Source organism: Pipistrellus kuhlii, unplaced genomic scaffold (assembly GCF_014108245.1).
Source record: "Pipistrellus kuhlii isolate mPipKuh1 unplaced genomic scaffold, mPipKuh1.p scaffold_m20_p_3, whole genome shotgun sequence".
Classification (NCBI taxonomy): domain Eukaryota; kingdom Metazoa; phylum Chordata; class Mammalia; order Chiroptera; family Vespertilionidae; genus Pipistrellus; species Pipistrellus kuhlii.
This window is the reverse complement of record NW_023425529.1, coordinates 18,542,260-18,558,170: the sequence shown is the minus strand read 5'-3', so window position 1 is coordinate 18,558,170 and position 15,911 is coordinate 18,542,260. Positions and strand designations below refer to the sequence as shown.

Here is a 15,911-nt window from a genome sequence, read left to right as displayed (position 1 = left end):
GAGAGGGGGATGTGGGAAGAGACTGAACATAAACTGTGCATCTATGGATGAGGACAATGGGAAGTGGGGAAAGGGCAGAGGGTAGGGTGGGAACCTGGTGGAGGAGAGCAATGGTGGGGGGGGAGGAACATTTGTAATAATATGAACAATAAAAATTTATTAAAAAACAAACAAACAAACAAACAAAAACACAAAGCAGCAGACTATCATTAGGAATCCAAGCTAGAGTGGACAGTATCTTTGCTGAATTTAGAAAAGGAAACTGAATAATTATCACTATGTATATAATAAAGTTATATGTATACTCTGCAAAGATTACCTAGACAGTGAGTTTGTATGTAGGGTATGTGTGCATGTGAAAATTATATGAATACCGGTGTCCTTGTCAGAGAGGACAAACATGACCAGCTTACCAGGGATAAAAACAGAAAGTTAATAAAAAAAATTCACACATTTGTCTAAGTTTTAGAAATGTCTCTGTGTATATATAGTGCTCAGTTGACTTTTTATTAAGTAATTTTAAAATGAAATCAAAGCAGCTGAAAATGTGTATAATTTTAAAAACAGCAGGTAGTAAAATTGTGTTTGCTAATGATATTACAATGTTGAAGTTTGCAGTATAGTAATTTTAGAGATTATGATTGTAAACATGGTAAAAAAAAAAACAACTATCAATAATGAAGTCTTTGCTAGGGTTTACAACTGCCATATTTCAGTGGTAGAAGCTCACAAGAAACTAGGAAATAAATGCTGACTGCATTTGGGTTATAAGTTAATTTTGATGGGCCTGTAGGTCAAGTCTGAAGCTGGGAGGAATATAAAAACCCTAAGGGCTTTGTAAAGTATATTTTTATTCCATGGTACTGTGCCATGGGGTGCTCTGATGTGTCCATGAGGAGGACGATGATACATACACATACAGACCTACATAGAGATTGAGATTTTTAAACTGTATTCATTATGTTGGACACTATATAAGACATTTTCTGAGTGGGGATAGGGATGGTGGTCAAAACATAAACTTCCAGTGATAAGATAGATAAGATTATACTGGGGGGATATAATGAACAACATGACTAGTAATAATTAACACTGCTTTATGGTATATTTGAAGGTTTCTAAAAGAGTGGATGGATCTTAAATATTTTCATCATAAAGAAATAGGTATTTTGGGGGTGTTTATATGAGATGATGGATGTTAACTAAACTTAGTGTGGTAATCATTTCATAATATATGTAAGTCAAGTCATTATGCTATATATCTCAAACTTACACAGTGCTGTATGGCAATTATATCTCATAAAATGGAAAGAAAAAATAAAAATAAACTTCCTAATGATTGCACCTGTGGTTATCTTGCTTTTGGAAAGGTGAAATTCTAATCACATTGGCTATACATAGATTCAGATATTGAGGATAGTTTGGCTTAGAAATTATCCCTTTCAAAAAATGGTTAAAGATTACCTTGGACTTAGAAGTAAGCATATACCAAGCAGGCTTATTTTTAATTCTCAGACTGATCAGTCAAGGTGGGTACTTTACCATCATTGAATAGTTGAGGACACTGGGGCTTAGGCCGAGTAATGGACTCACCTGACTACAAAATTAAGACTGCATTTGAAGAGGTCTGCTGATTTAAAAACCCAATTCTTTTACTCTGGTGGCTCTTAACCAGGGGTGTGCATTTCAATTACCTGATCAATTTTTAAAATAACATTTAAATTAATTTTAAATCAAAGAAATAAAGAGAAATCAAATAATACTGTTGGACTGGTAGTAGAAAACTTATCTTCCACCTTTTCTCTTTCCATTCGATTTTTTTCCTTCAACCACTTTAAACTCTTGGCTGCCTCTAATTGCAGTTGTTTTTTTTTTTAAAAAATAACATGTTCAATATTGCTTTTTTTATTGACTGATTCTCCCCAATTACACACACCTCTCCTCTCCAACTCCTCCCCCCTCCAAATGTTACATAATCATGTTATGTCCATATTCAGTGCTAACATAATTATGACTGATTGTATGAGTAGTGTTATTCACAGTTGAGGTATGCAGTGTAGTTCCTGAACAAGTTTTTATTTTTCCTGGGTTCATAATTGCCTCAGCTTTGTTTTCTTATTAAAAAAAAAAAAAAAAAAAAAAAATCTGCAGACCACTAATTCATCTCCAGACTCCCCGAAACACTAAAAATCTCAACTCTATATTCAAACATACCAGACATTGTTTTTCTTTTGAGACATTCCACCCAACACTCCGTCTTTAAGCATTTATTGACTTATTGCTATTCTCTTCCACTCTCCTCCCTGTTTAAGTTACACTTCTATTTTAGCAACCTTATTCTCACAAAATGTCTTCTTTCCTCTTGAACAAGATTGTATCTCTCAACTCCCCACTTTACATAAGACACCACTGCCACCCCATGTACCTCCTCTCCTCCCTCCAATATCCCCCTGAAAACCGTACTTTTACATGATCACGGGTGACGACATCTGTAACCATAATTACGTATTCTCTGAAAAGAAAAAAAAGACGATAAACAGCATTTGCATAAATTATTATGATTATTTAAATGTGATTCATTAAATAGCCAAGCTGATTTCCTTTTCTTTGGCACCAGGGTCTCGGAACCATGCCACTCACAGGGAAACTGTCACATAGGGTCCACTTTCTTGCACTCCAGCCCTCTGTTCAACACCCTGCAGCCTTTTTCACTGTTTGATTATCAGAAGGATGCTTTTCCTGTACAGTTGATTTTTATTCTCACTGAAAACTTGATTGTCATTTTCTCTTGGGGGAATGAAGAAATACATGCCTCCTGCATCAAATCCTTAAGATCTTCAGGCTTCTTACTCATTCAATATCTTGCTTAGGAGTCCATCCAAAATTCCTGATATTTGTGATTTTTTTTTTTTCAGTCTTAGTTTGAACCATCAGCTTGTTGTAGTTTACATTTTTTCCCCCCCTGAAAAATGTAGTCGCCGTCTGTTTTGGATACAATGCACCCCGTTCGTCGTCCTAATTTTGCTTTCAGGATGCACAGCTTCTGCAATATCGTCGTCGTGGGCCTTCATGACATTCCTCCCTGTGGCTGGAAACCTCGTCGATCCTCTCCAGTCCCGGCGGGATTTCCGAGACCGGCCCGGAGCTCGGCGGCCGCTGAGAGCCGGGAGCGCAGCCGCGCAGGGCGTCCAGCCAACTCTCGCGAGACCCAGGGGCCCGCATCCGCCGCCGCCGCCCTACTCCGCTCCCGCCGCGGGGCCTCCTGGGAGCCCGCCATAGTGCCAGGCTACAGACCGTTAGCGTAGTAGCCGTGACTCTAAAAATGTACCTGCAGGCGGACGTTGAGGATCACGGAGCCCGCGACGTAGAAGTACGGGAAGTTGGAGCGCAGCTGCCAGGCCAGCTCGAAGAAGGCGAGCAGGGTGCGGGAGAGCCCCTTGCAGAACACCCCGTAGGAGCTGGGGGCCGCGGCCGGGCTCGGGACCCCGAGCGCCCAGGAAAACGGAGCCGCCACGGGGGCCATGGCCGTGGCCTCGGGGCCGCCGCTCGCCTAGTGCTTGGTGCCGAGGGAGGGTCGCGGAGGGTCACCGCAGGTTCCCGCGGGACCGGACCGATGGCCGGGACGGCGAAGGTGGGGGGCAGGCGCTAAGCTGTCGCCGTGTCCCCTCGGCGGTGCCGCCGCTGCCTCCGGTGCGGAGCTGCCAGTCAGCCGCTGGCGCCCCGCCCCTTCCTGTCCCCTGTTAGCTTTAGAGTTGAACACGTGGTAGGTACAGGGTTTAAAAAAAAAAAAAAAAAAAAAAAAAAAATATATATATATATATATATATATATATATACACACACACACACACACACACGTTATTTCATATCACACGCATGGACAGCCACAGAGATATAATTTTCACTTTAAGATGAAAGTAAGCTTAGAAGGGGAAATAACAAGGAATTAAGTATGTTAATATTTGGAGAGGTTTTTTTTTGTTTTGTTTTTTAAATCTGTTCCTATTTTTCCTTTGGAGTTTCTTGTATTCTAAAACATATCCCTGGAATCGAAATTTTCCTATATGCCTAGAAATAAGTACATATTTGTGATTACAATTTTACAATGTTATAATAAAGTCAATGCAGTTTTTAATTGCTCAAAGCCACCTGAAAAATACCACAAACTATTGTTCTTCAGGATTTGCCCATTACCTGTACTTGTCCCTTATTGTTAGTTACAGAAAACTTTGCTCCTAAATGAGGAAAACTTTAAAAGTCGGCTAATTTTTTTTTGGGGGGGGGGGGGCGGGCGGGGGGAGACTGAGGACCATTAAGCAAAATTTCTCAGCTGCAAATAATTGTTTTTAGAATCCAACAATATTAATTAACTTCCTTGCTTCCTTCTTCTTTGCTGTAGTCCTTCCTTTCCTTTCTTCCAGGAACTGTAATCCTCCAACTGTGTTCTTTTATAAAAAATACTTCTGGCTATTTTGGGCACTTTGCATAGTCATGTACATTTATGAATATTCACTCACTGCCCTTAGAGCCTGCTGGGATTTGATAGGGCATTGCACTGAAAATACAGATGAAATCTCTTTACCTGAAAAGACTCTCCTCTTTCCAGATCTTAGTTCAATTGGCCTTGCTCAGCTTTCAGATGAATTTAAATATAACTTTGGCAATTAATTCCCTTTATCTTGGTGTTTATTGGAGGAAATCTTGCTTTTTTACAGCTACATTGTACTCAAAAGCCTATACTCTCTGAGGTTAACTCTGAAGTATCAAGTAACATAGGCTCAAATGAATAACAATCCTTAGTGACTGATGTATTTATTAGGCACAATTGGAAGCACTCTGTATAAATACAGGTTGTCCCCCCAAATATGTATACCCACTTTAAACACTGTCTTTATAATCAAAGTGTGTGCATACATTTTTTGGGGGACGCCCTATAGTGTATTTATTACAAAGACCACCCAAAGCGGATATCATTGTTTTCTGACTTTCTACTGATGATTATACGAAGACAGTTTTGAAAGAGTCCAAGATCAGAGATATACAAAGCAGAGAATCTGTGTTTTCTGTTCTGTTCTGGCAGTCTGAGTCCAAGATCCTCTGCTAAGCACCATCATTACACAATAAAAATTGTAACTGAGTAAAACTCAAATGTAGAGGCTGGTTTTAACACCTATTAATCTTTTAAAAAGTAAGTCGTAAAAAAAGAATTAAACAGAAAAATAAAACCATATGTTTATATATAGGAGTCTGGAATCTGCAATGAAAAACAGATTCTTTTGAAGTACTTAATATTTACAAAATTTCTAAATATTTAAATTAAATATTAATATTTAAATATTAAATAGACTCAAAAAGGAAACTTTTATCAAAGACCTAAGCATGAAAGATATGTATGATAGCTGTTAATAATGGATTGGAAGTCCACTTGGGAGAAAATTCAAATTTAAACCTAAATGACCTCCTGACACTAATTTTGCATTTTGAAAAGTATAGAACATTCTATCCATTAGATGTACGTGTATTTGTCTGAGTTAGTGGGGATGTGTTTATGAGTTTGTCGACAATATAGTTATGCAATAGTATTAATTGTAAGCAACCAGCTTTTATAGTATTCCTGATTAAATCTAGGATGTTTTTGATAGGAAAAGCTTGAATTTTTTCCACATAATTCTATCAATAGCATTAAAAAAAATTCATAGTGAGGACTCCCTAGTTATAACCAACCTCTATCTAATACTGTAGACATTCACTGTATATTGGTTTTTAATTTTACTAATAAACAACTAATGTTGAACAGAAATTGTAGAAGGGTCAAACAAGGAAAAAATTGCAAAACAATATGTCTTATTTGCATCCTAGCAAATGAGAATTCAGCTTTCACTTCAACATCAGTTAAGAAATAATCCAGCCAGTGGCAGAGAGAGACACAGTTTAAATGGGAGTCCATGGAAAACAATATGTTCCATAAAGATAGCATTGAACTTTTCTATTAGCCTACCCTGAAGCTTTCCTTGGCATTGGTCACAGAATTGGAACCAGAAATTCACTGCAAATTCAGAAAACAACTGCACATTGAATTTAAGGTCAGAATATTAAAAGAATCACGACCAGTGATATTAGGCTTGGATTTCTTTTTCTTTTCAGAAATGGCTTTACTACGAACCATTCTTTCCAGCCTATTAACAATACAATGTGTTCTAGGATATTTTGCCAATGGCTTCATAGCACTGATGAACTGCATGGACTGGGTAAAGAGACAAAAGATGTCCTGCACTGATGGAATTCTCACTGGTCTGGCTGTCTCCAGAATTGGTTTGCTCTGTATATTAACATTAAATTGGTATGCATCTGTGTTTAATCTACCTTTCTATAGGTCAGAAGTAAGACTTATTATTCATATTATCTGGATAATAAGCCACCATTTTAGTGTGTGGTTTGGTACTAGCCTCAGCATATTTTATTTGCTCAAGATAGCCAATTTCTCCAGCCTTTTATTTCTTCACCTAAAATGGAGAGCTGAAAGAGTGGTTCTCATGATACTGGTGGGAACTTTAGCCTTCTTGGTTTGTCATCTTACACTGCTAAGCATAGATGAAAAAATGGAGATGAATGATTATGGAAGAAACAACACTTGGAAGACCCAGTTGAGGGACATTATGCAACTTTCAAATAATACTGTATTCATTCTTGCAAACATCGTACCCTTTACTATGTCCCTGACAGCTGTTCTGCTGTTGATCTTTTCCCTGTGGAAACATCTGAAGAAGATGCAGCTCAGTGGCAAAGGACCCCAAGATCCCAGCACCGAGGTCCACATAAGAGCCATGCAAACTGTGATCTCCTTTCTCTTGCTATTGGTCATTTTCATCTTTGCTCAAATCATCTCAGTTTGGAATTCAAGTACTCAGCAGAACAATTTACTTCATATGGTTTCCAAGGTTCTTGGAATCCTGTATCCAACAGGCCACTCATTTATCCTGATTTGGGGGAATAAGAAGCTAAGACAGGCCTTTCTGTCATTTCTGAGGGAGGTGAGGTGCTGGTTGAAAAAGGGAAATAAGGGGGCACCTTGTGCCTTCTGACAGAAAACAGACTGATGGAGTCCTTAACGTTTTGTGCTTCCTACTACATTTCTTAATGTGTATAGCATTGGGTAAGTTACACCTAGAAAAACTTGTACATATGTTTATCACAAAAATGTGTGTGTGCATGTTTATGAGATTACCATTTTTAATGTAAGCGATATAGTTTTACAAAATAGTGTGATAAATTCTTCAGAATCATGAAGTCATGTATTTCACATACATATTCTATGTTATCCTCTTGAAATTGAAGAATTTATGGTCTATATGCATATTTAAGGACTGACAACCCATCTTGGGAAATCATTGCTACTTTCCATTTTAGTTAGTACCACACATAGGTACCACGGTGAATGTAGACTTTGTCGTTTGAACCTCCAGTCCTTTGGATGGTAAGGATATTTCTAAATCACACAGTGAGAATAGAGGCTTGGCATAGATGTTATTCCATCATGAATTCTTCATGGTTAATAGAAAGCAATAGAACTGTTAGGAAAAGATGCACATAATGAAATTAAAGAGTAACAAACAATGTATTTTACATGTACCATAAACAGAACTAAAATTATTTAATACAACAGGTAAAGTTTAGTAACTAATCAAGTTCTACAATTGGGATGAAAAAGAAAAAACTAGCATGTTATTTTTAATGCTGTTATGGTTCACTATGCAGTTAAGAAACTCATTTCATACTGTGTTTGAATTTAGAAAGCCTTTTTAAAGTAAAAGAAAAGTCATTGAGTTTTCTCTTAAACTGTGTTTAAGCCTATGAATTGCAAATCATCTCCATTTCACTACTTAAAAATTCCTTTTAAATTTCAGATAAACATAACTAATCAAAATGAAAAGGCTTTCTTTATGAGCTTGGTGTTATGTATTTTATTCAGTTTCCCCATAGAAGATGATTTTTAGAAGAATAACACAAAAGATATGAATCGTAAGGCTTGGTAATCCTAAGAGACCACATAAGGGAGTTTTTTTCCCCCACTCAGTAGCCAAGATCAATTACCCCAGCCAGCACAGTATCTCCCTTCTGTACCTATTGATAGCGGCTTAAGGAATCCAATGTGGCTGGATAACAGTCTTAAGTTCCAGTTTGATCAAATTGTTGCTATGTCTGTGGGTAGAAGTGTTCTTTCATTTGTCCAGTAACTTCCAGGCCAGCAAACAAAGTAGTAGGAAGAGGAAACAGAAATTTTGCAATGGGGTAACATTTCCATCCCTTCATTCCTGTACTTGTGAATCCTGGTTCCTGGAGAGACTGTACTATTTATTGCATGCTGATTCCAAGCATATGTAACCTGGAGAACCTTGGTCCAGCTCCGTAAGATATTGCCACTTAATTGGTACTATTACCGAGTCTTCAAAAAACCATTATACCATTCTGTTAAGATAGCTGCTTCAGGATGGTGGGGAACATGTTTAAGATAATTTCATAAGAGTGGGCCATTTGCCACACCTATTTTTCTATGAAGTTGGGTCCCTGATCAGAAGCAATGTTGTATACAGTACCTTGATGGTGGATAAGGCATTGTCTAAGTGCAGGCATGTAGTTTCTGCAGAAGCATTCAGGGAAAGCAAATCCATATTCAGAGCAGGCATCTTTTCCAGTTAAAACAATACATCTCCACTATGAAGGAAATCCACGAGATAACTGGGTGGTCACCCCTGAGAATGGCGCCATGTTTGAGACTCAGTGTTGATGTCTGCTATTGGCACATTGGGCATTCAGCAGTGACCACTTTTTCCTACTGCTGTGGTTATGCTGTTTGTGAGACCATTGGGTGATACAAGAGGTGGTTGAGAAAAGACTGTTATCCACAGACCCCATCATCTTATCTTTTTTATTAAAATTTGTGTCGAAACCACCTTTTGGGAATATTCATATGGGACACAAATACCTTCACAATTTTTGCCCATTAAGAGAAGTCTGTACATGTACCTCTTTCTCAACTGCCTTATTACTAATTTCCCAATCATCTTCCTTCCAAGCCACTGACTATCTGGCCAAACCATTGGCCACAGTCGGTGTGTCAGTATGTAATTTCAGCTTTACCCGTTTCTCCTCCAAAACAAAGTGAACACCCAGGTACAATGGTCAGAATTCTGTCACTAGGAGGATTTCCCTTCACTGCTGTCATTTGAGGATGTCCCAGAAAGGGACTGCCATGCTGCAGCTGTCCACTTAGGGATGACACCTGCATGTTGTGCAGAATCATCTCTAAACCAGGCCCAAGTCTCTTCCTGTGTCAACTGATTGTAGGAACTGTCCATGAGGCCAGCGGTGCAGGCTGGGAAAGAAAGAGCAGTGTAGCAGGAGAGGGGACCATGGGCATTTGGGCAACTTCAAGTAACTTCCTACTGCCATCAGGGCCTGCTTGGGCACGATCTTTTATATTCCACTTCCATTCACTGATGCATATGTGCAACTCCATGACTCCATTGGTCGAAAAAAACGCAAGTCATAAAGTGCAGGGCAGGTCTCATGGTAACTTGGTGGCCCATAGCCAAGTGTTTTATTTCTATGAAGGTCCAGTAGCAGGCTCAGAGTTGTCTCTAGCTCCACAGGATGGCAAGACTGCTCCCAACATCCTAAGGACCTGCACTGTGATTCACCCATAGAGGCCTGTCAGGCTGAAAACAGCATCCCTATCTGTCACTGACACTTCATATAACAAAGTATAGAATCTATTTTATTACAATATATTCTATAGGTAGGCAAGCTTTAATACACAAAAGGAGGTCAAAGATTTTGTTATGGAATACACTCATATGGAGAGCTGGCTGCTTTGATTGTATCACTTCAGTTTCAGCACAGAAGAAATACAGATAGCAAAAATTTACCAGTGCAGATCTGGAAGCACCACGATCCAGAAGTATATTCTTACACAGAAAAATCACCAAACTTACTAAGCAAACCAAATTCTGGGGCATTTCTCACCAGATGGAGAAGAGATTTTTCTCTACCAAATAGAGTAAAATCAAATTCTCTATTATTGCCACTGTATTCACTTGCTATTGCTCTGTAATAGATTACGACGAATGTAGTGGCTAAACCACATAAAAAATGGCCTGATGGAAGAGAGCAGATTTTAGTTTAAAAGCTCTCCATGATATACACTGAGTAGACAGATTACTATGATCTCAAAAGCATAATAATCTGGCCACTCAGTGTATATCCTTTATAACAAAAGGCTAATATGCAAGTTGTCCTTTTGACCAGGAGTTTGACCAGCCAGCAGGCTAGCCAACTGCCCATGTCCCCTCCTCCTGGCCAGACTGGCCGAAACCCACCATGCATGAAATTCATACACTAGGACTCTAATAAATAAATAAATTTAAAAACACACACACACACACACACACACACACACACACACACGAGTCTCGGTGCATGAAATTCATGCATGGAGGATGGTTGACCCTCAGCCCACACCCTCTCCAATCTGGAACCCCTTGAGGGATGTCTGATTGCCCGTTTAGGCCCAATCACACTAAAAGGGCAGTAGGACATCCCTCTCATAGTCCAGGACTACTTGCTTCCAACTCGCCTGCTTGCCTTACTGATTGCACCTAACCGCTTCTGCTGGCAGCCTGATTACCCCCTAACCACTCCCCTAACAGCCTGATTGATGTCTAACTGCTCCCATGCCAGACTGTTTGCCCCTAACTGCCCTCCCCTGCAGGCCTGGTCACCCCTAACTGCCCACCCTGCAAGCTTGGTTCCCAACTGCTCTCCCCTGCAGGCCTGGATCCCCCACAAAGCTGCCCTTCCCTGCAGGGTAAGTTGCCCTAAACTTCCCTCCTCTACTAGCCTGGTAACCCCTAACTGCTCTCTCCTGCAGGCTTAATTACCCCAAACTGACCTCCCTTGAAGGCCTGGTCCCTCCCAACTGCCCTCCCTTGCTGGCCTGATCACCCACAAATTCCATTCCTTGTAGACCTGATCCCTCCCAAATGCCCTGCCATGCTGGCCATCTTGTGATAGCCATCTTGTGTCCACATGGGGGCAGTCATCTTTGACCTCTTGGAGGCAGCCATCTTATATGTTGGAGTAATGGTCAATTTGCATATTATTCTTTTATTAGATAGGACAGAGGCCTGGTGCACAAGTGGGGCCGACTGATTTGCCCTGAAGGGTGTCCTGGATCAGGGTGGGGGTTACCTTGGGGCATGGGGTAGCCTGAGCGAGGGGCCTGTGGTGGTTTTCAGCTGGCCATGGCCCCCAGAGACCCAAGTGGTGGCCCTGGTATCTGGTATTTATTCATCTTCTATAATTGAAACTTTGTAGCTTTTAGCTATGCCAAGCTTCCTATTGGCTCTGTGGGTGCAGCCATTTTTGTTGGCATTTATTTATCTTTTATAATTGAAAATTTGTAGCCTGAAGCAGAGGGCAAGGCAGGCCAGGGCAGGCAGAAACCTTGGCTTCCTCCATTGTTGGGGAAACTCAAGGCTCTTGCTCTCTCTCTGGCTGCAACCATCTTGGTTGGGAGAATTTGCATACTTGCTTCTGTTTGGCTGATGGGAGTGGCTTGTGGGTGTAATGGAAGTGCAGTCAATTGCATATTACTATTTTCTTAAATAGGACACACACACACACATACAATCTGAGTGGCCATATTATTATGTGTTCAGAGATCATCATAATCTCAACACTCAGTGTATATGTTCCATTTTGGAAGTTACAGGACGATCATTTGTATCTTACTGTTCATCAGACTTTTTCATAAGAAAAAATGAAATGTATAGGTGGTGTGTGTATATTTATAAGCTTGTAAATAATGAAGCAATTTATGAATATTAGTTATCTGCATCCAATTTTAGGATTAGCCTTCCTAATGGTCCTAGGGAAACTGGAACGTTTTTGAAAGGAAACACTTAGAAAACCAGTAGATACATTCCTTTAAGTCTTTCTGTGTGGATCCAATGTTTTTGTTAAGATAAATCATCAGCAATAATGAGCCATTATGGTCATCACTAGATGATGAAGATCCAATGATCAATTTAGACATTGTCTAAATATCCTATGTATTTGATTTTAAAATTTGACTAGCTTACATCTTAACTTGATTAATTCAAATGATGTAAAGTTGAGAAAGGCAAAACATTGCCAAATGGTGAAAGGGAATTTGCCTCTATTTGCGTGTTAACAAGTGAGAATTCAGCCCTCATTTCAACTTCGGCTATGAAATCTTCCAGCCTATAGCAAGTTCCTCTCTGTCAGAACAGGAATTCATTTAAATCACTGGAACAATGTCTTCAGTGAACTAAGCTTTAAACCCAGACCTTAGCATACCTTGGTAATTTTCTGCTTGACATTGATTTCAGAGTTTAAAAGGAAATGAGAACTTCACTGGACATTTACTAATCAGGTGCAGGTCGAACTTTGGGATATAAAGGAATCATGAGCAGTAATATTACGTTTGGCACTATTTTTTCCAGGCTTGACTTTCCCCCCCAAGACATGATAAGCTTACTACAAAAAATATTTTCCATGCTAATGATGATAGAATTTGTTCTAGGAAATGTTGCCAATGGATTCATAGCGCTGGTGAACTGCCTTGACTGGGTCAAGAAACACAAGATGTCCTGTGCTGATCAAATTCTCACTGCTCTGGCTGTCTCCAGAATTGGTTTGCTCTGGACAATAGTATTAAATTGGTATGGAACTGTGTTTAATCTACCTTTATATAGTTCTGACATAAGTCTTGTGGTTTATATTGCCTGGATAGTAAACCATCATTTTTGTGTCTGGCTTGCTACTAGCCTCAGCATACTTTATTTGCTCAAGATAGCCAATTTCTCCTCTCTTCTATTTCTTCAACTAAAATGGAGAGCTGAAAGAGTGGTTCTCATGATACTGTGGGGGAATTTGTTCATCTTGGTTTGTCATCTTACACTGCTAAGCATAAATCAAAAAATGGAGATGCATGATTATGGAAGAAACATCACTTGGAAGACGCACTTGATGGAGGTTATGCACCTTTTAAATAGTACTGTATTCACGCTTACAAACATCATACCCTTTACTATGTCCCTGACAGCTGTTCTGCTGTTAACATTTTCTATGTGGAAACATCTCAAGAGGATGCAGCTCAATGGCAAAGGAACTCAAGATCTCAGCACCAAGGTCCACGTAAGAGCCATGCAAACTGTGATCTCCTTTCTGTTGCTATTTGTCATTTATTTCCTTGCTCAAATCATCACAATTTGGTCGTCTGAAGTTTTGCAGAATAATTTCCTTCTCATGCTATGTGAGGTTCTTGGAATCCTGCATCCTTCAGCCCACTCATTGATTCTGATTTGGGGGAACAAAAAGTTAAGACAGGCCTTTCTGTTATTTCTGTGGAAGCTGAGATGCTGGCTGAAGGAAAAGAAATAAGGGAGGGGAGGGCACCTTGCGTTTTCTGGCAGAAAACAAAGTGATGGAGTCTATGACGTTTTGTACTCCCTACTATATTTTGTAATGTTTGTAGAATTGGGTAAGGTATACCTAGAAAAACTTTTACCAAAGCTTATTACTAAAGTTCATATGCGATACTTATCTTTCTCTGACTGACTTATTTTGCTTAGCATAATGCTCTCTAGGCTCATCCAAGCTATTGCAAGAGGTAGGAATTCCTTTCTTTTTACAGCAGTGTGCTTTTCCATTGTGTAGATGTATCACAGTTTTTTAATCCTCTCATCTGCTGATGGGCACTTAGACTGTTTCCAAATCTTAGCTATGGTGAATTGTGCTGCTATAAACATAGGGGTGCATATGTCCTTTCTGATTGGTGTTTCTGATTTCTTGGAATATATTCCTAGAGTGGGATCACTGGGTCAGATGGAAGTTCCATTTTTAGTTTTTTGAGGACACTCCATACTGTTCTTCACAGTGGTGCATCAGTCTGCATTCCCACCAGCAGTGCATGAGGGTTCATTTTTCTCCACATCACATGATCTCACTCATTTGTGGAATATAATGAACAACATAAACTGATTAACAAAATCAGATCCAAAGGCATTGATCAGACTGTCAAACCTCAGAGGGAAGGTAGGGGAGGGTGGCAGTAAGGAGAAAAAATCAACCAAGGGACTTGTATGCATGCATATAAGCCTAGCCAATGGACCCAGACAATAGGGGGGAGAGGACCTGAGCGGGGGTAGAGGTGTGTGTGTGTGGGAGATAACGAGAAATAATAACACATATGTTATACCCTAATCAATAAAGAAATTATTTAATTATTTGTATTTTCCAAGTCATTAAAATATTATTCTAAAATAAAAAAATGCATACGTGTGCATATTTATACAAAACACAAGAAAGATGATTAGATTGCCATATTATCGTTTTCAAGCAGTATAATTTTAAAAATGGTGTAAAAAATTCTTCAGGATTATGAAGACATGAGTATCTCACATACATATTCTATTGTATGATCTTGCAAGTGAATAATTTATTATCTATATTACTGTTTTTAAGGACTGACAACTCATTACAGGAAATCATTGTTTTTCTTCATTATACTTAGTTCCACAGGATATTCTACTCTTCATCACACATTGAGGATGGATGCTTGGTATAGATATTATTCCATCATGAATTCTTACTTCATGGGTAAGGGATAGTAATAAGAATTATTAGGAAAAACATGCATGTAATGAAAATAAAGAATAACATAGTTTACATACATGTATAATAAATATGATTGTTAGATTTAATACTAATGATTGTTAGATTTAATACAATAGTTGAAAGCTTAGACAATAAACAAGTTCTACAATAGAGATAAAGAAGAAAGCAAAATGATCATGAGGTTTTAAAGTGGTTATGGTTCCCCATGCAGTTAGGAAAGTCATTTCTCACTGTGTTTGAATTGAGAAGACCTTTTTAAAAGTAAAAGACTGATGTTAGTCTATTTAGTTTAACCCTAAACCATGTTTGTGCCTCTGAATTTCCAATCATCTGCTCCACCTTGCTACCTAAACATTTCTTTTATAAAGTTTAGACAAAAATAACATAAAAATAAAAAAGGCTTTCTTTAAAAACTTGGTCTTATGTATTCTATTCAGATTCATGATAGAAGATGATTTATAGAAGAAAAATACAAAAGATTGTTTCTAGTATTAATCTAAGGAGCGGGGTTCCCCTTAGGAGACAAGCTGAATTACCCCGGCAGGCACAGTAGCTCTCTTCCTTCCTGTTGATTGAGAGGTCTCGGAGTACAAAACGGATAGAGGGCAGTCTTCTTTCCATTTTGATAAAATCACTGTTGTATCTCCTGGTAGAATAGTTTCTCACTTTATACAATGACTTCCAGGCCAGAACATAAGGTCATAGGAAGAGGAAACAGAAATTTTGCTACTGGTTTTCTAGGGGCAATAGTGTTGACCCTTGCATTTGCATCCCTCGATTCCTGCACTTGTGAATCCTGGTTCCTGGAGAGTCAGAACTATTTATTGCATGCTGATTCCAAGCATATGTAACCTGGAGAACCTTGGTCAAGCTCCGTAAGATATTGCCACTTAATTGGTACTATTAACGAGTCTTCAAAAAGCCATTATACCATTTTGTTAAGCTAGCTGCTTCAGGATGGTGGGAAACATGTTTACGATGAGTAATTTCATAAGTGTGAGTTCTGTGCCACATCTTTCTTGCTGTGAAGTTTGGTCCTTGATCAGAAGCTATGTTGTATATACAGTGCCTTCATGGTGGATAAGGCATTGGTTAAATGCAAGCATGGTAGTTTTGGCAGAAACATTGCACTCAGGAAAAGCAAATCCATATCCAGAGCAGGCATCTCTTCCAGTAAGAACAATACATCTCTTCCATTGTGAAAGAAGTCC

General features: G+C 39.1%; 2 protein-coding genes and 1 pseudogene across 2 annotated transcripts; 2 read left to right on the top strand and 1 right to left on the bottom strand.

Annotated features, from left to right (window-relative positions):
- Positions 1-2,750: 2,750 nt before the first annotated feature.
- SMIM10L1 (small integral membrane protein 10 like 1) lies at positions 2,751-3,740 on the bottom strand. Its single transcript, XM_036457879.2, has one exon. It carries the CDS (start codon positions 3,521-3,523, stop codon positions 3,317-3,319), a length of 207 nt encoding a protein of 68 aa, XP_036313772.1. The 5' UTR covers positions 3,524-3,740; the 3' UTR covers positions 2,751-3,316.
- Positions 3,741-4,281: 541 nt separating this feature from the next.
- On the top strand, positions 4,282-7,219 carry LOC118730133 (annotated as a pseudogene).
- Positions 7,220-12,486: 5,267 nt separating this feature from the next.
- LOC118728657 (taste receptor type 2 member 20-like) lies at positions 12,487-13,485 on the top strand. The gene has a single exon (XM_045587754.1). It carries the CDS (start codon positions 12,487-12,489, stop codon positions 13,462-13,464), a length of 978 nt encoding a protein of 325 aa, XP_045443710.1. The 3' UTR covers positions 13,465-13,485.
- Positions 13,486-15,911: the final 2,426 nt, after the last annotated feature.